The sequence below is a fragment of the Microcaecilia unicolor genome, chromosome 6 (assembly GCF_901765095.1).
Source record: "Microcaecilia unicolor chromosome 6, aMicUni1.1, whole genome shotgun sequence".
In the NCBI taxonomy this organism is placed as follows: Eukaryota; Metazoa; Chordata; class Amphibia; order Gymnophiona; family Siphonopidae; genus Microcaecilia; species Microcaecilia unicolor.
The window spans coordinates 62,335,440-62,360,399 of NC_044036.1; the positions used below are offsets into that span (position 1 = coordinate 62,335,440).

The 24,960-nt window shown below is 43.2% G+C and overlaps 1 protein-coding gene across 7 annotated transcripts in view; it reads right to left on the reverse strand.

Annotated features, from left to right (window-relative positions):
* Positions 1-24,960, reverse strand: part of MCOLN2 (mucolipin 2) — a 96,538-nt gene that overhangs the window by 71,510 nt on the left and 68 nt on the right. Inside the window, exons 1-3 of one of the 7 annotated variants that reach the window (XM_030205603.1) lie at positions 24,430-24,804; positions 15,442-15,601; positions 4,266-4,439 (exon numbers count right to left, since the gene is read on the reverse strand). In XM_030205603.1, coding sequence (XP_030061463.1) covers positions 4,266-4,439; positions 15,442-15,601; positions 24,430-24,602 — 507 coding nt within the window. In that variant the 5' untranslated portion in view covers positions 24,603-24,804. Of the gene's footprint in view, positions 1-4,265; positions 4,440-15,441; positions 15,602-15,745; positions 16,019-23,103; positions 23,143-24,284; positions 24,364-24,429; positions 24,805-24,960 lie in introns of those variants that run through there. The other 6 variants (XM_030205604.1, XM_030205609.1, XM_030205607.1 and 3 more) reach the window with 6 other exon arrangements.

The following is a 24,960-nucleotide window of genomic DNA, read 5'->3' on the forward strand; positions in this document are numbered from 1 at the left end:
TTTCGCAAGTCAGGAGCAGAGAGTTTCCTGTCAGTGGTCCACTGCTTATGGAAGGAAGCTAACCAGCTAGCTAAAAGTCTTGGACTAACTGAATTCAAAGCCACTGTTGGATGGTTGGAAAGATGGAAGGAGAGGAACAACATAAAATTCAAGAAACAGCACGGTGAGAAACAAGACGCTGATGACTTTGGTGCTGAAAATTGGGTTGTTTCAGTTCTTCCTATCATCTTGAACGAGTTTGCACCTCATGACATTTTCAATGCTGACAAAACGGTCTCTACTGGCGAGCGATTCCTGATGGAACACTTGCATTCAAACATGCCGATATTACTGGAGGTAAAACGTCGAAGGACCGACTGACGATCCTCCTTTGCTGCAATATGGATTGGAGTGAGAAGTTGGAACCCCTCGTCATTGGAAACAGCAAACAGCCCCGTTGCTTCAAGAAAGTTAAGCAACTTCCTGTGTCATACCAGGTTAAGGCAAATTCATGGATGACTGGGGAAATTTGGAAGCAGTGGCTAAAGAAGTTAGACACTAGAATGCGGGCACAAAGGCGTCAGATTTTGTTGCTTTGTGATAATTGTGCTGCACACAGGGATGATGTCAGGCTGTCTAACGTCAAGGTGGTCTTCCTGCCACCAAACATAATAGCCAATTTCAAACAACATTATCGGGCTCTTGTGCTACATCATCTGATAAGCGTTATGGATGACCAGACTGGCAAGGATAAGCGTGCTGTTGAACTGGCTCGTAATCTATCACTGTTGGATTCCCTACATATGCAGAAAGAAGCCTGGAAACATGTTACACAGGCAACCATTGTGAACTGCTACAAGCGGGCAAGCTTTGTTAAGGATATGGAGAGAGACGAAACAGATGCAGCTGTTGCAAACGTGTCAGATGAACAGGTTATTGACATCCCAGCCGGTGTTACTGAAGAGGAGTTTCATCACTACGTAGCTGTTGATTACGATTTATAAAAAGCTGACGACAGCACTGATGTGGAGATATGCGCCTACACACAAGCAACATCAGCTGATGATGAAAGAGGATGAAATGAGCAGCGAGGCACATGCTGACGAAATTCAACAACCTCCACCTGTCACTTTTGCAAGAGCGCTGGAGAGTCTCAACACCATGAGGGCCTATCTGGAGGCCACTGGATGTCAGTGCTATGACAGTTTTTACAGTCTGGCAGACGTAGTCTATGGAACTCACAGACCCATTAGTGTACACTACTACTACTTATCATTTCTACAGCGCTACTAGACGTATGCAGCGTTGTACACTTGAACATGAAGAGACAGTCCCTGCTCGACAGAGCTTATAATCTAATTAGGACAGACAAACAGGACAAACAAGAGATAAGGGAATATTAAGGTGAGGATGATAAAATAAGGGTTCTGAACACGTGAATAAGGGTGAACAGATGCAGCTGTTGCAAACGTGTCAGATGAACAGGTTATTGACATCCCAGCCGGTGTTACTGAAGAGGAGTTTCATCACTACGTAGCTGTTGATTACGATTTATAAAAAGCTGACGACAGCACTGATGTGGAGATATGCGCCTACACACAAGCAACATCAGCTGATGATGAAAGAGGATGAAATGAGCAGCGAGGCACATGCTGACGAAATTCAACAACCTCCACCTGTCACTTTTGCAAGAGCGCTGGAGAGTCTCAACACCATGAGGGCCTATCTGGAGGCCACTGGATGTCAGTGCTATGACAGTTTTTACAGTCTGGCAGACGTAGTCTATGGAACTCACAGACCCATTAGTGTACACTACTACTACTTATCATTTCTATAGCGCTACTAGACGTATGCAGCGTTGTACACTTGAACATGAAGAGACAGTCCCTGCTCGACAGAGCTTATAATCTAATTAGGACAGACAAACAGGACAAACAAGAGATAAGGGAATATTAAGGTGAGGATGATAAAATAAGGGTTCTGAACACGTGAATAAGGGTTAGGAGTTAAAAGCAGCATCAAAAAGGTGGGCTTTTAGCTTAGATTTGAAGACAGCTAGAGATGGAGCTTGACGTACCGGCTCAGGAAGTCTATTCCAGGCATATGGTGCAGCAAGATAAAAGGAACAGAGTCTGGAGTTAGCGGTGGAGGAGAAGGGTGCAGATAAGAGAGATTTACCCAGTGAACGGAGTTCCCGGGGAGGAATGTAAGGAGAGATGAGAATGGAGAGGTACTGAGGAGCTGCAGAGTGAATGCACTTATAGGTCAATAAGAGGAGTTTGAACTGTATGCGGAAACAGATAGGAAGCCAGTGAAGTGACTTGAGGAGAGAGCTAATATGAGCATAACGACCCTGGCGGAATATTAGTCGTGCAGCAGAATTTTGAACAGATTGAAGAGGAGAGAGATGGCTAAGTGGGAGACCTGTGAGAAGCAAGTTGCAATAGTCTAAGCGAGAGGTGATAAGTGATAAGAGCGTGGCTGAGGGTTCTGGTAGTGTGCTCAGAAAGGAAAGGGCGAATTTTGATGATATTATAGAGAAAGAAACGACAGGTTTTAGCAGTCTGTTGAATATGTGCAGAGAAGGAGAGGGAGGAGTCGAAGATGACCCCAAGGTTACGAGCTGATGAGACAGGAAGGATGAGAGTGTTATCCACAGTAATAGAGAATGGGGGAGGAGGAGAGGTTGGTTTAGGGGAAACGATAAGAAGCTCAGTCTTGGTCATGTTTAGTTTCAGATGGCGCCGAGACATCCAGGCAGCAATGTCAGACAGGCAGGTTGATACTTTGGTCTGGGTTTCAGCTGAGATTTCTAGGGTGGAGAGGTAGATCTGGGAGTCATCAGCGTAAAGATGAAACTGAAAACCATGGGATGAGATCAGAGTACCAAGGGAAGAAGTATAGATGGAGAAGAGAAGAGATCTCAGGACAGATCCCTGAGGTACACCAACTGACAGTGGGATAGAAGTAGAAGAGGATCCACTAGAGTATACACTAAAGGTACGCAGGGAGAGATAAGAAGAAAACCAGAAAGAGGACTATAACTGATTACTTCAAGTAAGCCTGTCAGTTAACGGAGACTGTATACTGTATGTATAATAAACAGTACTGTACATATGTTTATCAGATGTCAAGCTTCTTTGGGTCACAACTGTTAAGCACATGCTCCGGTTAACTGCATGCATTCTTTTGGTCCCAGATCCTTGCACTTAAGCAGATTGCACGACCACATTATTTAATATCTTTCTTTTAAATAGTAGTAATAAACAACATTAAGTGCATTTTTATAATATACCACTGCATTCTACAAAACAAAAGGAGCAAGTTCCCACAAACCATCTCGCTCTTTTCATCTAGGTACAGGGGGAAAAAAAGATTTTAAATGCTCCCAGGTTTCAACCTAATTCATGTTTAATGTGGGATAACTGCCATAAATAAGTAAATAGCTAAAAACTCTGAATGTTGAGCACCTGATTTTTACATGTTTTAGTACCAGGAGGGGAAAAAAAATCTCTGCACGAATATAACACCTGCTAGGGTGTCCCCTCCAAATGACACACTGATTACAATTTACAACAAATTACTACTCTATCTATGAAAAGTTATTCTGTTATTATACTTCTTTGTGTAAAAATATAAGAGAGGTTAAATAAAAATGTTACCAATAAAGAACGACAACATGAATGAAGCAGCTCATAGGTTTGTTTGCTTTGTTTTGAGTGCACTCAGGACGAAGGCTGTGCGGGGAAGGGGAAGCATAAAGTAACCTAAGTGGCTTCAACCTTTTGACTTCATGCCGTCTCCTGTTCTCAATCAAACCTCCTTGTTCTAGCAAGCTGGGCTTATAGTGTCCCCTCCCCTTCTTTCTTGCTTCCTCCCCCCCACCCCCTTTAGAGAATGGAAGAAGCAGCCCTCTGACTTAAGCAGTGCAAGTGCCTCCAAAAATCACTGTAATTCCATCGTTTTTTTACCACACCTACTGTAACCAAGATCTATAACCTACAACCTACTATTTTATTGTACAGCATTATCTCTCAGCGTGTACTGAAATTACTTTCCCATATCCCTGAGTCTGGGGTACACTGCAACAAACTAAGTTATTTTCTCCTTGAGCAAGTTTCTACATTATAGAAGATTTGCTTAAGAACTGCGACTCTATCCTGGTGATGTTGTATGCTTACTGTATTGGGTTTAAACTGCATGCTGATCATTCTGGGAGTGAGGTTGCAGAACAGTGCTAAGCCTTGCCTGGAAAAACACACATACCCTGCAAACAAGGGCCTTACCTGATTAACAGCAAAATAAATGCTGTCGTAGACCTCTTGTTGAGTGTAAATTGTTAGGCTATAATCATCTTCTTCAATGCCAGCATATCCTTTCAGGAACAGGTGTTTAAAAGACATGGTGTTCTCCTCTTTGAAGGAAACCACCAGCTGATTTCTTAATCCAAAAAGAATAAGCTGAAAAACAACAACAACAACAAAAAGATTTTCCTAGAAGTGCAGGCTTTGCTGTCCCAGGAAGATGGGAACCTACAGGTGAGGGAAACCTGGAAATTGTTTCAATATGAAGTGTTATTTGAGTCCAAGATGTCTAAAGGCACTTAACCACTGCAGCCAACTATTAAACTGTTTACTGTCCTTATTTGTTCAAGGAATGAAGCTACAGTGCTTGGATGGAAAACATGAGCCTTCTGCAAACATAGTAATATAGAAAATAATAACAAATAAAAACCTGAACTGAAGGAAAACTGAAAGGTAAAGGGAAGGGGATGGGATTTGATATACCACCTTTCTGTGTTTACAAAGTAGTTTACATATATTGTACCTGGGACAATGGAGGGTTACGTGACTTGCCCAGAGTCACAAGGAGCTGCAGTGGGAATTGAACCCACTGCACTAACCATTAGGCTACTCCTCCACTCTAAGAAATGGATAAGAAATGAACAGAAGTCTTACACTACAGTCACGTGAGCCCAAATTTATCTTCGAAAATTTTTATGCCAATGTGCAGATGACTTATCACACTGTGCTTTTAAAATGGCTCAATTCAACCAATTTGAGGCTGGAAAGGAAGCCAAGCAAAATGGTTATTTGGGAAGGCTGTTTAATTAAAAACAAAAATGCATAACAAAATATACAGTGCCTTGTCAAATCTTCACATCTTTGAACATTTGTCACATTCTGCTGTCTGATAAAATGCATTAAACTAGGAGCTTGTTTCAGTGATCTACATGTAGGGGGTCTCTCTCTATCGATCTCACCTTTTATAAGCCTGAGGCCTTAATACAACATGAACCATCTTTTCTGAACCATTATGGATTCTGCAGCCTGAATCATCTTGTCTGCAAATAAAATAACTTGGACTCTGCATTTCCTTCCTGACACAGCTGTACTAGTGACTTCATTCATGGATATGGTGTTTACTTGGTCTTGCCTTCCAGTTTATCTCCTGGGAAGGTACAGAGGAGGGAGCATCAGAGACAGTATCTTCAGTAACATCTGTGAACCATGGAGGGGAATTTGGCACTGCAAGACTTTATATATATATAGGTGTAATGTTTAATATTTGTTGCATAACATATTTTTCTATTTGCTTGCCATGATTGTTATTATATAATAATATGTATTTCCACCTTTGCAATATTCCTTCATTGTGGACAGACTAGCTAGAACCAGAAGGCACTGTCATATCCCTAGCCAAACGTGTCCAGTGCAATTGCTGTCTGAGTGATTACCTGTCTCTAATAGTGCCTACATATACAACATTCTACACTTTCAATATAACAGAACAATTACAGAAATATTCAAGCACTAATTAAGTGGCAGGCTCTGTATGTGAACATTTGATGATGCCTGGCTTCCTTCTTTGTTACAGAAATATGCACATGGAAATGGCTATTAACCAAGGTCAGGAAAGCTTGGCCATCCTCTGAGCTGGACTACTTTTTCTGCAAGTGAAAATGCCACTGTGATGGAGTGGATGGTATAAGGCAGGAGGATGGCACTCAAGCAGAGAGCAGGGAGCCTCTGGCAAAATTAATAAGAGAGGCTCTGAGTAAGGATCCTTCCAGGGTGTTCTGGCTTGGCTGCAGTCTCTGAAGGGAGTTCCAGGGAAGATGAGTAGCCTTAATTCAGGTGCTTGCGCCCTGTGTTGTAGGAGGCACAGAGAAAAAAAAGGCCTCCAAAGGATCTTGAGTAAGGACCTCCCAGCATATGCAGGGAGAAAGCTACAGTGCCTGAGGGCAGTGCAGTAGCCTGAGCCTAAGGAAACTGTGCAAGTTCAACTCAGCCTCCAGGAGTTAATTATACTGTAAGGAAAACTACCAAGGTAAGAGATAACCAAGAATTCTAGTCAGAGAGTGCCTGATTTTGAAGAGCAACCAAAATGATATGGAACTACTCTCGTATGAGGAAGGGCTGAAGAGGTTGGGTCTCTTCATCTTCGAAAAGAGATGGATCAGGGGAGATATGATTGGGTCTGCGGGGTCCTGAGTGGTGTAGAACGAGTAGATCGTTTGGTTTTTTGTTTTTTTTTTTTTACTCGTTCGGAAAGTGCAGGGACTGGGGAACGCTCAGGGAGGTTGGCGTGGAATTACTTTTTAAACGGATGGAGGGGGTGATTTTTCACTCAACGAGTGGTTGGGCTTTGGGGCTCTTTGCCGGAGGATGTGGAAACAGTGATCTGGGTTTTAAAAAGGTTTGGACAAGATCTTGGAGGAAAAGTCCATTATCGTGACCTTGCTGAGAGCCCCTGACGCAGCCCTTGTGGGCAAAACAGTCTGTGTCGGACGATTACTTTATAATAAAGCTTTGAACTATACTACTGATTGATCTGCTTTGTTTGTGTCCACGTTGGGTTTTGCGGATCGTCTGCCTTCCTGTTTACTGGGCTAGTTTACCGTTCAGTGAATCCAGACTGCCCCAATTTGACTGCCCCTATCGGACTGACCGTTCACTTGTCTATTAGATTGTAAGCTCTTTGAGCAGGGACTGTCTCTCTTTGTTAAATTGTACAGCACTGCGTAACCATAGTAGCGCTCTAGAAATGTTAAGTAGTAGTAGTAGTATGTCCAGACAGGGCCCAAGACGGCATTAGGAGTCACTGTGTTTGGGTCTGGCTAGGAGCCAGCCTTATTAAAAAATATTTCTTGTGTATATATAGAGAGAGACTAATTAAAAGGTCTAAGCCTGTGAAGTAACTGAGCTGATAACTGTCCCTTTGTGTAAATAAACAAAGCTTTTAACTTTTACCAGCAATCTTTGTGCAGGTGTGCCACACTGCCTCAGCCATACATTGTTGGAGCAGAGGAGTAGCCTAATGGTTAGAGCACCGAGTTGACAATCAGGGAAACCAGAGTTCAAATGCTGGTTCTGCTCTTTGTGATCTTGGAGAAGTCACTTAACCCTCCATTGCTTCAGCTACAAACTTGGATTTAAGCTCTTCGGGACTAAGAAATACCTACTGTGCCTCAATATAACTCTCCTTGATCTACTACTGAAACTACTGAAAAAGGTGTGAGCTAAATCTAAATACCTGTGAGAAAAGGGTGGATAATTTAGCCTGGTAAATGGCTTTTGAAAACTGTGCTCTCCATGAAACATTTCATGCCCACCTTGCTTGGACTCTTGGCAGTGCCGTAGCAAGGGCGGCTGACACATGGGGCAGTTCGCCACCGCGCACCCCCCCCCCCCCGGTGCAGCACGGCACACACCCCCCTTAGAGCACGCACTCCCCCCCCCCCCCGAACGCATTCTTACCAAAGAGGACGGGCATGAGGGCCGCTCCGCCCCGAGTGCACTTTGCTGGGAGCTGCGTCGGCTCCGCTGGTTCCCTGCTCTCTCTGCCCCGGAACAGGAAGTAACCTGTTCCAGGGCAGAGAGAGCAGTGAACCAGCGGATCCGACACCCCCCCCCCCCAAACGGCGTGCACCCGGGGCGGACCGCCCCACCGCCCCCCCTTCCTACGCCACTGACTCTTGGAACTATATTAGCTGACTCATGTCTCCAAAAACTTCAAAATCACCGTTCAGAGCTATCAAGCTGTTGAATTGACATCAGTCCCCAAAAACAAACAAACAAAAAAAAGTCAGAGAAACTAAAACTGAACATGCTTGGGTCAAGAAGGCAAAAATGCCTTCCCACACTATTTCCTCATCTCATTTGTATCTCTATTTGCTACTACCTACTACCACAAAATGGCTTTCTAACCCATAAAGTTCCTGCAGGACACTACTGAGCCAACGGCAGTCAGTAGTTTTATAGCCGTCAACTAATTTAGACCCAATGTTCAGTGCCAGACCATATCCAAGTCAGCGGCAGTACCCGGAAGTAATGCGGTATGGCCGATATTCAGTGCCCTACCACACTGCTAACTAGGCAAAGACAGGACTACTATTTAAGCGGTTCTACTTGCCTGGCTGGCAATGCAGGCACTGACAATGGATATGAACAGTGTCCACATAAATCCCAGCTGTTCCCAGACTCTGCCACCAGATCGTGTGGCAGTCAGAGGGGATATGCGGCAGCACTGTCCAATTAAGTGCCACTGAATATCCCCTCCTGACCTGCTCAATGTGACTTAACCAGGCAGGAGCCTCTCCTGCCCTGTTAAATCATTTTGAATATAGGACCCTGATTCTTTGGATTCAGTTTCAATTTCTGAACTCCAACCACCAAGAAACGTCTCCAACAGATTTGTGCCGATTTTCCCATTAGACAAGAATAGAGGAATAGTAGTAGCAAAAATTATCTGCTTACAGTCTGCATAAATAAAGAGAACCACGCTATGTTATTGGATTAAAGACCAAAACGAATATTAAAAAGAATAGCAGACAATGTTGAACCTTAGGGACTCCGAAATGGTAAACGCCATGAAGCAAACATTTGACCTCATCCTCCCAGGACACACTCTGGAACCTAACTTCCAGGAAAAGGCTGGAACCAGCTGACAAGGAATCTGCAGTCATTTAAGAATATCGTGGAACACACTCAGAATATATATTTTTTTACATTTGTTTTGCACCGATTCTCATTTGAAATGCAACAAAACCAAAGAACACATCATTGGAGCTGCACTGTGAGCATTTTTAAAGCTTGTGAGCCAGCACTTCCTAAAGAGATTACCAGTCAGAATGTTGATGCTGGCACAGGTGGCCGACTGCCCCCCCCCCCCCCAAACGTCTTCCTCTCTCGGGCAGCTATTAGCTGCTGAAGTTAAAGAGATGCCCAAGCCACTGACACAGGTCATCCCATCAGCAGCTGAGGACAAGGGACATGGCCTGGTCTACTCTAGTACAGCCCCTGCCAGCAATGAAGGATCTAGTTAATTTCTATTGTAGTCTGATCACAGAGGTGTTCGTTCATGGACCCTAATAAAAATGAAACAAGATGGGAGAAAAACACTCTTCACAAATGTTTCTTTCTTGCACACTTTTCTGGTATACTCTCAGAAATACTTCTTTGCCTCGGCTTTAAATGTTCAACAGGGAAATGCACCCAGCACTTACAGAGGCCCAGATGCTTAAAACGCCAGTGCTGAGAAACACCACTGGAATTGTGCACCAGAAAAAACCACCCTAATGCTCAGGTTTTCACAGTATCCTTAGTGAATATACATGAGACATGCCTGCGTACAATGGAGGACATGAAGGACAGTCAGTAAAAGCCACTGTGATAAGAGAAAATGGGTTTGTACTCTGATCACAGAGAAGAGAGGTGCTGAATGAAACAAAATACCAAGATGTGCAAAACACACCCCACAGGGTTTGTGATCTGGTGTCTTCTATTGGAGAATACTGTGTGCCTTGGCTGGTACTGGTTTGCCAGTACAGGATATGAAAACCTTACAGACCTCTCCTGTGAGTTCTGCAAGAGAGAAGGAGTTTTTTCACCAACTCATCTAGTTAGAGAGCTGGATGCCTGACTGAGATGGAACCATTTTATAAAAACAGAAAAGCTGTACTAAGTGTCCAACTGGTCCACTCTCACTCATGGAAGGAAGAGTCCAGCAGTGTCCACAGAAGGAGTGTTCATCTGACACCAATGAAGGAGACAGAAAAGATGATAGCAAGTTAAAACATTAGATGTATGGATTTGTCCTGGAGCATAGAAGAATCCCAAAAAGAATCCATCCCAACTAAAATCTAGTAGGGAGACAGATTGTCACAGGAGAAAATATTTCTTCACTCAATATGTAATTAAACTCTGGAATTCATTGCCATAGAATGTGGTAAACGCAGTTAGCAGGGTTTAAAAAAAGGTTTGGACAAGTTCCTAAAAGAACATCCATAAGCCATTACTAAGATGGACTTAGGAAATCCACTGTTTATTCCTGGGATAAGCAACATAAAATCTGTTTACTCTTTAGGGATCTTGCCAGGTACTTGTGACCTAGATTTGACACTGTTGGAAACAGGATACTGGGCTTGATGGACCTTCAGCTTGTTCCAGTGTGGCGATGCTTATGTACTAATCCACCTTACTTTGTCCAAGTGGAAAGTAAAGTACCACCCTCTTTATACAAGCTGGGTTTCAGCTGCACCAGGAAACAGCTTCCCCTTAAGACAAGATCCTGCTTCCATCATTACGAAAGGCCAGTCAGAAGGAACTTTTTAAAAACTATTTCTGGAGTTTTTTGTGTTCTCATTCCAATGTCATGGGATGGAGCACAAGAAGAGTGGGAGTCAGGGGTCTGCCCCATAAGAACATAAGTATTGTCACGCTTTTCAAGAAGAGGAAAAGAAAATAAGAAATGTACTTTTTCTCCCAAAGGAAGCAATTAGGGAAATATGGATATCACCTGTGCTCAACTGGAGAAAATGTATTTGGGCTGGTGTCCTTGGCTAGTGCAGCCTGCAGATGGGCTCCACATCTGGTGCATGGCAAGTCTCTCTTTTTCAGGCCTGTGAATATCTTTATAAAAGTATTTTTAAAAGGGCCGAAATAGCAGGCAGTCTTCCCTTTCACCATAGCAACGAATAATGGTTTCGGCTGAATCTTTACTATTTGCCCAAAGCAGGCCCAAATCTTTGAGTGGTGGGGGGGAGGTGCAATCTGGAAGACACCACCTCAGTGCAGAACTTGGCCACAAATGATAAAAGCCCAGCGCAGTGTCTATCCTGCTACTAATCTCCAAGATACGGCAGAAGTGCCAAAACTTCCCTCTCTGCCTTCAAATCACTGCTCAAAACCCATCTCTTCACCGCCTCCTTTGGCCTCCTGACCCCGCCGCCTCCTTCCCTATGCTGAACCCTCTCCCCTTTAGTATTATCTTGTGGCTGAGGTTCCCGAAAGATCTTTAATTTAACTTAATGCGGCATCTGTGAACCCATGTGGGAAGGGAGGGGTGTTTCTGGCTTTGGGGAAGGAGGGGACAGGGAGAGTCTTGGGGGCTATATAAGTGGGAAAATATTTGGAGGATTTAATTTTTTTAAAAAAAGTGAGTATATTGTTTGTTGTTTACTCTTTACTGCATTGTAAATGGAGCACACTAACGTTACTTGATTTTGTACATCTCAAATCACCTTGTCTTGTTTTGCGATTACTTGATTATCATCAATAAAACCTCCTTTAAAAAATAAATAAAATAAAATCTCCTGTTAGCTGAGCTTGAAATACTCAATGCACACTAGGACTGGGTGAATAGCTGAAGAATACATATGACATGGGTGAGGTCTGTTGACAGAGTGCAATTAATGATAAACTTGGGTAACAGCTTCATATCCGGGCCAGGGGGAGTACGAAGTGCATCTTAGTCTAACTCAACTCTTCATGAAATTATTCTGAGCAGCATGTGACCGACTGTTTCAGCAATCCCCTTTTAAACACTATCTAAATAATGGCTGAGAAAAAAAAAACTTGCACAATACAGAAAAAGAATACAAAAACTTTGTTCCTATTTAATCTTTACCAGTCTGTTAATGAGAGGCAACCTTGTTTATCCAGATTTTAAAATATGAAAACTTTTGAGTAATGCGTATGAATGACCACTGGCTCTTCTTTCACATCCTGCAGCATCACATTAGCAGAGAAAAATGAGTCACAGACAGCTGGGCAATCCTGCTTCCCCCACTTGTTTCAGATATTCTGAACCAAGCGCACAGTTCAGGGGATACTGCTCTCCCTGCACTATCTCAGAAAGATCACACACAACTTCTCACTATCCACATGGGTAGCCTGTGGAAAAGGATGCCGAGTCATGTGCAAAGACTGCTGTAGGCCTGATTTGCATAGTAGGGGCAAAGGGCAGGCCCACATGCGAACACATTCACTGGAGGGCAAGTTGCTCAAAACTCCGGCACTGAACACACCACCCAGACACCGCCAAAAAATTACTCCCCACTGCTCAATGTTGATGATATGCAAATGTTATGCACGCTGTTAGCGCTGAGCATTGGAAAGTAAAGGGGGATGTACCCAGCACATGCGCACAAGACCTGTGAATCCTTCTTGTGCTGCTGCAGCGATACTGAACGGCTCCTTCCCATACGTGCACAACGGGATGGGGATGGGCTAGCAGAAGCTGGGCTCGAGCACAGAGATGTCCTCTTTGCCATGGTACTGTTGAGCCCATTCAGCACTGTCCTTATCTCTAAGACTGCTTGGCAGAAAACTAGCTAGTTCAATCAAAAATGAAGATACAGCAGTAGATGGAGAACAGTGAATGAAAAAAAAAAAAAGTTTCCTGGAGAGAGGGTCATTCCATTGCAAATTATTTCACTCCTTTCAGACCTGCATAAATTACAGCTTTTAAAGGCATGGGTAAAGTCTGTATATCCGTCAAACATTGTTTGCCGTGGTACTGTTGAGCCCCGAAGCACGGCCAGGGAACTCCAGCAAAGAGTTATGCAGCTGAATTTTTCTGTGTCCTTCTTCAGAAACCCTAATGCCAGCTCCGAGCTGCATAGGTTTTAAAGCGGTAGGAGCACCCTTGTGAGGCGCACTGTTTTTTTTAATTATCTCATATGCACATTTTCCATGCCATTTGCAGTGTTCCTACCCGCAATCATTGTTTCCCCACAGTATGGCCTTTTGTACACCAGTAAATGCGGGCGCTAGTCCAGCACTAAATTGGTCTCTAGCACTCATGTTTACACACACTCACATATATATATATATATATATATATATATATATATATATATATATATATAACATAGTAACATAGTAGATGACGGCAGAAAAAGATCTGCACGGTCCATCCAGTCTGCCCAACAAGATAACTCAGATGTGCTACTTTTTGTGTATACCCTACTTTGATTGGTACCTGTGCTCTTCAGGGCACAGACCGTATAAGTCTGCCCAGCACTATCCCCGCCTCCCAACCACCAGCCCCGCCTCCAGCCAGCTGAACCTCAGTATGAACGATACCACAGCAGTGGAATGGAAACAATAGAAAACTCTCCTGACATTGTCAGACCAATTGCCCAACATACTTCCACCACATCTATATTTATTTATTTATTTATTTTATTATCAAACGAAGGAACATTCAGAACGGAACCCGAAAAATAACTAACCAACCGCAACAAAAAAAAAATATATAGATAGATATAGAGATTTGCGAGAGATTACATATATATTAAAAATCTTTCTATATGTAGAATAGATATAGATATGACACACACACACTCTATAAAGGGCTTGTGTTTATATGCGCAAGCAGGATGCACATGCTCACCTTTATGCTCAAACGCACTTTCTCACCCACCACACACAAGCCTCTCTATGCATATTACTTATCCACCACTCTCTCCTAGCAATATGCCACTGCTTTCCACTAACCACATCAGGCTCCCTGGAAACCACAGGGAGGGAACTAACTGAACAGAGGTGGGAGGGCTGGGCTATGACTGGGAGGCAGGGAACACAGCAGAAGGCTATACAAATTGGTTTGCAATTAAGCCATGGAGTCAGTGGGGCTACTGAAACGTCCCCTCCGATATATACTAGCAGATCAGCTGATACTCAGCAATCACATTAAACTCTCCAAAATGGATTGGCACAGAGTCTGTTGGGTGGGAAGTAATCCTTCTTCCAAAGGGGTACAATTCCATATTCTCTGTGTAAACAATTACAGGCAGCATTTTGGACTGAATTTCTGAATTGGATGTTTGCACAAGGTTGTCAATGCAACGTATTTGATCAAACTTTGTTAATAAGAAACAAACTGATGCCACAATCTTGTAAAAAAAAAAATATTCTCATGACAGGAGTTACCTCTACAGAAAGTTCTCGTGGGCAGCACATTCTTAAAAACAGTATTCCCCACGGGAATCCACACAAGTTTCAACCTAGTAAATCCATTTATCTAATAAATATCCATACCAAGGCAATACTCATTCACCATGTGTTGACAGACACCCTCTTCCACTTAGGTTTAAGATGTATCAATTTAGACAGCACATTTGTAGTGAGCAATCCATAAATCTAGGCAGAGTTATATAACATGGCCACTAGTGAATCGAGCAGGCCTCAACCATTCCAGTGCATGCCCAAAGTGTCAGTTTGATGATGCCACACTAGGCCACATGTTTTTGCACTGCCCTGCGGTACTGATGTTTTGGCATCAGTTACTTGCAACTATATCGAACCTCTGATCATGCACAATTTCTCTGAACCCCCCTGCTGCTCTTTGGATACTATTGGAACTGTTTACTAAGCTGAAGTGTAAGCATGCTATCATTTTTAGCGTGCGCTAAAAACGCTAGCGCACTTTAGTACACAGAGCCCTATGTTTTGGAAAACCCAACTCCTAGAAGAGTAAAAGCTTTTTTTTTTAATACCTATTTTATTCATTTATTAGGATTTATTTACCGCCTTTTTGAAGGAATTCACTCAAGGCGGTGTACAATAAGAATAGATCAAACATGAGCAATAGGCAATTACAGCAGTAAAATTATTCAAATAACAATACAACTATTTTGATGGCTTGGTTTCTGCCTATGGCACCAACCATGCAAGCCTGGCATTCTCACGTGATTATTCAAGTGAGAATGCGGTGGCTGGCGCAATCTTTTCCTGGTGTCTTCTTTCAACAAACGTGGGGACATTTTTGGATCATTCTTACTCCCTTGACACGTAGTCATCTTTTGAACATTCAAATCATACTGAGATTTGAAAATTGCCCTCTGCCACTAACCATGAAAACAAGGAAGGGTTGGTGGGGGGGGGGGGGGGGATTATTGTCACTGTTGGAAAAAAATGTAATCAAAGTGTTGATATTCCAGTTTGTATACTGCCTTATGAGCAAGGTTTTCTTTTTGTATCTATGTTATCTGTGTTTTACCCAATATGGTGTATGTTTTGCAAGTGTTAACACTGTGAATAAATATATATTTCACCATAAAATGTTACCACGGTTGAGAGAGCAGAAAATTCAACAAACACTCAGAGCAGGTTGATTTAGGTTTTCCACACCCCCAAAAAAGTAGTTTTAAAATAGGAATAAAACAGTTTTTACCTGTGTGGTCACCATCACAATCTTCAAAATCTGCAGCCCGAACTTCCAGGGAATCTGACGTCTGGCTCTGTACTTCTCACAGGGGTTCATGAAGTAAAACTTTAAATCCTCTCGTAAAACCTCTTCATCTCTCTCCGTATCTAGCTGAGGCATTATAGTTCTGCCAGAAAAGGAGCACAAGAAAATCTGACCAAATCTCGTTAGAAGAGGAAGCCCCTGCAGTACTTAGAGTGGAACATCTGATTCCGGATCTGTGCAGGCATTGTGCACACAATCCCTGCACACACTCCTCTGGGCCAGTAACCAGGAAGCTTAGGGCAGGTCTCACCCCTGCCAGTCAATGCTGCTCTGTTCATAGCTTGCTTGCAACTGCTGTATTTCCTCTAAAGAAACTTCATTCTGAAATACAGGCATATAATTTTTTTGAAAACAGTTCAGTGCACTATGCACTCTGCCATTTATGCACGAAGTTTACAGAAGCTGAAGAAATACACTAATACCCCCTCTTTTGAAGGTTGAGAAAACACTGGCAAGGTCTGGATGCAAGATCAGAGCTAGAGCTGAAAAGCAGCCAAAAGGAAGGTTAGACTACAAGGAAATGATAGTGTATCCTAGGATTTGCTTATCCTATCTGAAGTGAAATTGGCATTCAGAATTGCTATGCAAGTTTCCAATATGCTGGGGGTGGGGAAGGATAGGATAGGAAGCCTTTACAGCAGGAGTTCTTAACCTTTTCTTGTTCCAGCACCCCTCTAACTGCTCAATGAAAACCTTCCTAAACCACCTGTCCATTAGTGACTACTGACATCTACTTATCTTGCTGTTATCCACTAGCAGTGCTAACTGCTAACATATCACAAAAATTACAGGCTTAGACTTGAGTCTGGATTCCTGCTGAAATTTCTGGTGTAGAGAAGAAGATCTGGGAATCATGAGCATAAAGATGATACTGAAAACCATAGGAGGAGATCACAACACCAAGGGAAGAAGTATAGTTGAACAAAAACAGTCCCAAGACAGAGTCCTGAGGTACACCAACTCATAGTGGGATAGAAGTGGAGGAGGATCCACCAGAGCATACTTCAATGATAAGAAGAAAACCAAGAACAAACAGAGCCCCAAAATACAAGGGAGGACAGCGTATCAAGGAATAGATGGTGATCAACAGTGTCAAAAGCAGAAGACAGACTGAGGATAGAATAGAGATCTTTGGAACTGGACATTGGAGACTTTAGTAAGGGCTGTTTCAGTTGAATGTAGAAGGCGAAAGCCAGATTGAAGTGGATCAAGAACAGCTTGAGATGAAAGAAAGCCAAGACAATGGAGATGAATAGAATGCTCAAGTAGCTTGGATAAGAAAGGGAGGAGGGAGATGGGGCAATAGTTGGAAGGGTAGGTAGGGTCCAATGAAGGTTTTTTGAGGAGTGCTGTAACTACGGCATGTTTGAAGGCATCAGGAACAGTTTGAGGGGAAAGTGAAAGACTGAGGATATGGCAGATAGAAGAGATGACAGTAGGAGAGAGAATGTTGAGTAGATGGGTGAGAATAGGACCAGAGGAACAGGTAGTCAGTTTGGAGGAGGAAAGAGAATGTGCAGTTTGCTCCCTTGATCTATGGTCTCCTTTCTCCCTTGATCCCCCAGCTTCTCTGTGGCTGGATTTCTTGTCTCCTGTCACATGCCCTCTATGGCCTTCTTTCTCCCTTGATCCACCAGCAAAATACAAGTCATAAAACTATAGTGCCTACTTTTTCACTAGTTGGTACTCTTCAAGAGGCCATTCCTGCGCCTTCCTGCCACCTAAAACTAGACGCAGCTTGTAACGTCACCCCCCCATCCTACATTAATCAGTCATCTAGTGTGGAATTCTATTTATGGTTCAACATTTTTATTGATGACAACCAGGATATACAAGACCTGTGAGACATTTCAAGATCTGAACAGCTGACACAAATAAACAATACAACATTATCCGTCATCAAGTTTTACATTATTAATAGGTCTCCCAACTCCCCCCTCAACTCTCCCCCCCCCCCCCAACTTCACCATAAAGATAAAAGAGAAACAACCAATGAAGGAATAACCTCTTATCAGAAACGTATTAGTAACCACACTCCTTCCAGTGCTACGAAGATCATGTTCTATATTATCAGCAATGGACCTGCAGTTACCAAGTGTGGAATTCTATTTAAATGTGAAGAGGAGGGTAGAGAAGTACCTGCCCCATTTGTCTGTCTTGACTAGATAGTCCCCACTAAAAGGTTTACAGTCTCCTGTTTATCTAGACATGTTTATCTAGTGGCCCTATAGAAATAAGGAGAAGGAAGTGGTATGACACAGATGTTAACACGAACTATAGCAACACGTTAACTACTGAGCAAACTGCTAAATGCATTAATTTTAACTAACTCTCTGGAGGTGTAGTTAAGTTCTTCTGCGTTAATGTGTAGCAATGCACATTGATTTGGTTTTGCAACAAACATCCATAATGTGTCAAAACTTTACTGTGGGTTGGTAAGTAGGCACCATCTTTGATTGTGTGGTGATCTGAAATGTAAATAACAGATGCTGGAATTTATCACAAGACTGAACCTCTGAAGAAGCTTGGTTACCAAAATGAAACGGTGGCCCCATTGGGTAAAGACAAGTGCTCTGGGCAAAGGTAAGTGCTCAGTTAGTTTGATGTTTTTTGATTTGGTTTTTTTTTGACCCTATGACTTTATGCAATTAAGTTTTTGTGAAGTCTGTCAAAGATTAAAAACACTAACAGGGATGCACATTCATATAAAAATTGTGGTTTTGTGACTGATGATAGAAAACTGACCTCTATTTGTGAGTGGATTGAAACATTTAAATTCCTCATGAGGTCTCCTGAGCAGGGGCATAGCCAGACCGGCAGGAGGAAGGTCCAGAGCCCGAGGTGAGGGGGCACATTTTAGCCCCCCCCCCCCCCCCGGCGACCCTCTTGACCCCCCTTCCTGCTGCCAACCCGCCGTCGCCTACCTTTGCTGGCGAGGGACCCCAACCCCCGCCAGCCGAACCGAGGCACTCTTCTTCCCAATCCTGCACAAGGCTTCATTCTAGTTTGACGTCAGACTCACAGAAACAGGACGTCAGACTAGAACGAACCCTTGCGCGGGATTGGGAAGAAGAGGACCTCGGCTCGGCTGGCGGGAGTTGGGGTCCCCCGCCAGCAAAGGTAGGCGACGGCAGGTTGACGGTGGGGGGGGGTCAAGAGGGTCGTAGGCAGGGGGGTCCAGGAGCAAATCTATGGGGGCCTAGGCCCCCGTGGCCCCATAATGGAGTGGAAGAGTGGCCTAGTGGTTAGGGTGGTGGACTTTGGTCCTGGGGAACTGAGGAACTGAGTTTGATTCCCACTGCAGGCACAGGCAGCTCCTTGTGACTCTGGGCAAGTCACTTAACCCTCCATTGCCCCATGTAAGCCGCATTGAGCCTGCCATGAGTGGGAAAGCGTGGGGTACAAATGTAACAAAAATAAATAAAATACTGGCTATGTCACTGCTCTTGAGGTCTTTTCCCATTTTTAAATTAAATGCATTGTTTTGAGATTACTTTGACTCTTTTGTATTGGGTGGTATTTGTTTGACTGTCTGATGAACAGTGTAGCACCCATGAACTACTGTAGTTTTGTTTGGTTAATAAACAGGCTCCATCAAGTGCTAACAGCTATTAAATTATGCTAATACCTTTAGTAAAAAGGTAATTCAATTATATCACTAAGGGGGAAATTTTATCAGCATGGGCTACTGTTACAACAGGTTATTTTACTGTTAACTAGGTCGTAACTAAAATTGCACGATTTGTGGTAAAACAACCCATCTTAATGGTAGCCCATGTTGCTAACTTCCCCCCCTAAGCCTCTCTATTTTCTCTCACTTTTGAGGTCAATATTAATCGGCACAGCCACCATTTAATTTTAAAATGTATAATATATACATATAGTGCCACTGAGAAGTCAACTGTTTAGCCTAAGCATTTTAAGGTTAATTTGTTATTTACATGTCACCCCTTGGTGAATGTCACGATTGAACACATAACTTTCTCACCTGAGTTATAACGGCAAGAAGAGGGATCAACTAGGACAGAAAGGAAGGAAGGTCCAGAAGAAGAGAGAGTGGGCTTCAGGATTTATTTACTGTTGTAGGGGGTTACAGCCCCCCCCCCCCCCCCCCCCCCCCCCCAATATAACCAGTGTATTGCAAAGCTTGATCATATCAGACTCATGGTACAAAATATACTACTAACACAAGAACATAAGAATAGCCATACTGAGTCAGACCGATTGTCCATCTATTTCCAACAGGTCACAAATACCTGGCAGAAACCTAAATAGTACCATCATTCCATGCTACCAATCCCAGAGCAAGCACTGGCTTCCCCATGTCTATCTCAATAGCAGATTATGGATTTTTCCTCCAGGAACTTGTTCAAACCTTTATTTAAACCTAGATATGCTAACCACTGTTACCACATCTTCTGGCAATAAGTTCCAGAGCTTGACTATTCATTTTACTGAAAACTTATTTCCTCCTATTTGTTTAAAAGTATTTCCATTGAGTGTCCCCTAGTCTTTGTACTTTTTGAGAGAGTTAAAAAAAAAAATCACTTTTACTCATTCTACACCACTCAGGATTTTGTAGACCTCAATCATATCTCCACTCAGCTATCTCTTTTCAAAGCTGAAGAGCCCTAACTTCTTTAGCGTTTCCTCATACAAGAGGAGTTATTTCCATTGCCTTTATCATTTTTGTCACTCTTCTTTGGTTGCTCTGTGGAAACTGAGCATGCACAGAGTACCAGCGTCAGCGGCTCAGGAAGCCACCACCAACTGCTGAGCTGAGCACAGGTGTTTCTGGGCACCTTTTCGGGAGATGTTCAGCTTGCGGGGCTTGGGGATCCCTGCCAGCTACCACAGCAATGTGCCGCTGTTGAGTGGGCCTGAGCCCGAAATGGGTAAGCCTGTGCCCACCCAGGCCCACTTGTGGCTATGCCACTGGCTTATTTCCAGAGTGCTAAAGCTATTATTTACGTGTCTCTGTCCTACGCTGACCAGTAGAGGTCAGTGTATTTACTGGTACCCTCACACTGTTACCTGCTAGGATCCACTGGCTCTAGGAGTATGTATGATCTGCAGGGTAATGGCACTGTATAAATCGCCACTCTGAGGTTTCCATTCAAACACACAGTTCTTGCACACTAAGCATATGCACAATCAGCTTTTCTTTCTCTGTTTCTGCTCCAGGAGCAAACATCTCAGTGGGCCCAGCCAGTTTTTGCAAAAACTAGAGGATCAGAGAAGACTTTTTCTCCTCTTTGAAGGCCATATTATAAAAAGACAAACCACTGGGGGGAGGGAGAGGAGGGAATAATAACTCTCACACCTTACTTAGAGCTCCTTTTACAAAGTCGCGCTAGTGGCTAACAGGGGCGTAGCAAGACAACAGATTTTGGGTGGGCCTAGGCAAGAAGTGAGTAGGCACCAAGTGTTCTCCCCCCACCCCCCAAAAAAATCTCTCAGCTGGCAGGAAAACACTTTTTTGCATCTTGGCAGTCTGCAGCAGGCATGTGCTGAAAACTGAGCTTGTGCAGGTGACAATATTGTGGAGAGTAGCATTTTTGTTGCTATCAGGGGGAACTCTTCAGTTGACAGAGCTTGAGATCCCCACCAGCTACCACTAAACATGTGCTACTGTTGGGTGGGCCTGAGCCCTAAGAGGGTGGGCCCAGGCCCATCTGTGGCTACGCCACTGGTGGCTAATGCAACGAAGCCTCCTTGGTCCTAGCATATTTTGGTTTTTTTGTTTCATGAATATTTTGGAGGTGTACCTGTAAACGTCAGATTCAGGACCCCTGAGGAAGGCCTGTTGGCCGAAACACGGACCGTGTAGGGTCCTATTAAACTTTTCTGGCGCTCTTACTCCCTTGTTTTTGGTCTGTTTTGGTTTATCTTCCGCCTTTTTTGTGCTTTGTCACATTTGTCATACCAGAATAGCTAGTGTGCCTTATAAAAGGAGCCCTTAATAAAACATAGGAAAACAAAGCTCCCACAAAAATAAATAAATAAACCACTGTGATAGAACAGTGTGTTTTAAGCCTGTAAAACTGCCTTAATTATTTCCTGAAGTGTATTTCTCTAGTTTGGCCACCAGTTGGTATTTATTTTTATTTTATTTATTGCACTTGTACCCCACATTTTCCCACCTGTTTGCAGGCTCAATGTGGCTTACAAAGACCTGTTATGGCATCACCGTTTCAGGGTTCAAAGTTACAATTGGTGTTACAAAGATAACAAGGATCACAAGTCGATCTAATCAAGCAATTGTAGAAAGAGACAATCGTGATAAGGGAGGAGTGGTGATGTGTTGTAGTTAGTTTTGTATTCTCGTGGTAGGCTTTGGTGAAGAGATAGGTTTTCAACCATTTGCGAAAGTTAGTTATTTCGTTAATTGTTTTCAAGTGATATGAGTAGAAGGGGGATGAAATTTGGTAGAGTCAGAGCGGGATTTAGACTCTGTGTATCCCCAACTAGAATCCATTTATAAAATATACTATACAAGGGGAGGAATGGACTGACCCTCAAACAAACATAAAGATCAAAGCCAGAAGTAATACTACTTGCGCTACATCTAATGTAATCTACATAATATGTCCATGTGACAAAGTGTACGTTGGACGTTCTTCAAGATCAGTAAAAATAAGCCAATGAACACCAATCGAAAATAACAACACGATCAGAAGAAGCCCCACTAGTTAAACACTGGGGGGGAATCATTCTATTCAAGACATAAAATGGAGAGTGATTGATTCGGTAAGAGTTGGGTGGGAGGCAATTTAGAACAAAAATTAAATTATTTATTTATTTAATTGCATTTGTATCCCACATTTTCCCACCTATTTGCGGGCTCAGTGTGGCTTACATGTTTTGAAGTTGCTGCAGATCCAAGGCTGTTTTTCTTTAAGTCTTTTGGAAACACAATGTGCAGAAAGGCAGTCTGCAGTATACTTTCAAACATTGTTGTTCTGGGCTCGGATTGCTCAATTCATTTGGATTTTACTGGCTTCCCCCCCCCTCCCCAAGTCTTAAGCAAGAAGAAAAAAAAAGCGAGCAGGATCTCTTTGCTGAGGCTCAGTGAACAATTATATGCCCTGATTGTCCCTGGTACTTTTAGAAAGTAAACAAATGTTTAGTTAGTGTTATAATTGATCCATATTTCAGTTACCCGTTATTGTTCTGCTTATTGCACTTTGTATGTTTCACTGTTCCATATTTTTAGGACAATAAACAATTTTCAGTTGACTCTGCTGTCTGGACTGGTGGTTTTGTGTGTTGAGTCTGTGAGTGCCTGCAGTAACCTAGAAATCACTGGGGATAATTTGAGAGCGGGAGACTCACCCAGAGTGGGAGGAGGGCTAATGTAGAGCTCAAGCGGCAGGTGCAGGCGGACCCGAGCTGTGCTGGGGATAGACCGTCTAAGTGGCTGCAGGGCAACCCAAGGCAGGTGGCTTGGCATTTTGTGACAAACACCAAGGGCATCAACTATAAAACCTCTACAAATCAAATCACAAAACTCTCCAAGGGGCAAAGACAAAAGAGGAGATGGCTACTGTATTGGTGGCACTCTCCCTAACAGAAGCAGCTTACCTTGGGTTACAGATGTAATAAGATTCAGTGGGACCACAGGAGTCCTGAAGAGCAGCAATGGCAGGAAAACAAATCAGACAATGTATGCCCAGTGGCAAATTTTAAAAAAAATCCCCTTCCTGGGGCACAAAACAGAAGAAAAGAAAAAGGAGGGGGGGATGAACTGTGCTCAAAACTAGCAATCAGAAAAAGGCAAGACGAACTCCCTGCAAAAATTAAAAGTTAAAAAAAAAAAAACACCACCAAGACAGCGGGGCAGCATGTGACAGCCTGAGGAAGGGAGTAAAGCTCTAGTACTACATCAGTAATTTTATCGGCAGAATACTACCTTTAAAACAATCCAGGAATGTAGTACATTTGGATTTAAGATGATGGAATATTTGACACCTGACAGGATTCAACACGGATCTGAGTTTCCTATCACATTACAAACCATAAAGTTATACCGCTTGTCATTGTCACGTTCTTTTCACTCATCCACCTCTTCCTGCTTCGGGCTCCTCCCTTCCCCCCTTTCGACTGTCACTGGAATGCGTTTCATGTTTCACTTGTATATTATTTTGATATTGTCACCTTTTAGTCATACCTGACCTAAAGGAAGTGGTTCTGCGTTCCAAAGCTTGTAAAAAAAAAATGTTTACGTTAGTCCAATAGAGGGTATGACCTCATTTTTCCTTTCTTTTTATTTCTATTTATTACTATATGAAGTTATTCCAATAAATAAATAAAACAAGGTATATCACCTTTCAAAAAAATGTTTAATTAACCTTTCTTTGCTGAGTTTAAAACACTGCACCCTCTCCTGCTCTTTAAAATATAAAGTATGCCCTTTTATATCCACAAAGGGGACGGTGTAAAAGCGGGACGGTGTAAAAGCCAGATCTGCGGGATCCTCGGGATTTTCCCGGATTCGATCACAAACCTTTTCAAACTTAATTTTTTTTCACCGTCCCTCCACAAAGGGGACGGTGTAAAAGCCAGATCTGCGGGAGTCCCTCCACAAAGTTTCAACCCCAAATATCCTGCAAGTGCAACTCGATGCCTATAGAGAGAGATCTCATCATCCAGAAATCCACTCCCACCTCGCATAGCCGACAGAAATAATCTCACATTTCCCAAAGCATTGTTTAAAAAGATTGTGCTAAACTAGCTTTGTTCATTCTGAACGAGCAGCACTTCACCTACTTGAACCACAGCACCTCTTCTGCTGTCCTGCAGTTAGGGAGGGGAGGCAACATAGAAGAACCTGCAGTGCCTACACTGCCGAGGAAGAGCAGCAGGAACCTTTGCCCTATGGGCGGGTCAGACAGACACACACACACTTACCTCGCAATAGACTTTCTCGTGGGAAAAACCTGCAGGGAAATGTCCATTTGGCTGCAAGGGAGGGGCAGTGTTTGCACAGTAAGCAGACGAAGTAGGGTGGCCCGGGGAAGGGAATGGCCCCTGGGTGTTCTCTCACTGCTTGCCCCAGGATCTCTCCCTGTGCACAGGAACATGCAATCACTACTATCCTCAGCTGATAAGCTTGAAGGACCCCCGGAAATGTGTGGAGTTCCTTTCTAGTGATTGCGCAACAGCTTAATCCAGGGGAAGGGGAAACAAAATGTAACTATCCGGGCATGAAAAAATGAAAAGCCTGCAAGGGAAGCACTGGCTTTTCAGTACTCTTCACTGGCCCATAGTTCAGAGCTCATAAGTCGGCCACCCCTGGTTGAAGTTAAATCTTAAAGCAGTGTGACAGTGGCACTTGTAGGGCCTGATTCTGCCTATTAAAATGAGCTCTGCAGGAGGACCCATAATGCAACAGGATGAGGTTTTCAGAAGTCCAGTACTACTAACTAGCCTACTGTCTCA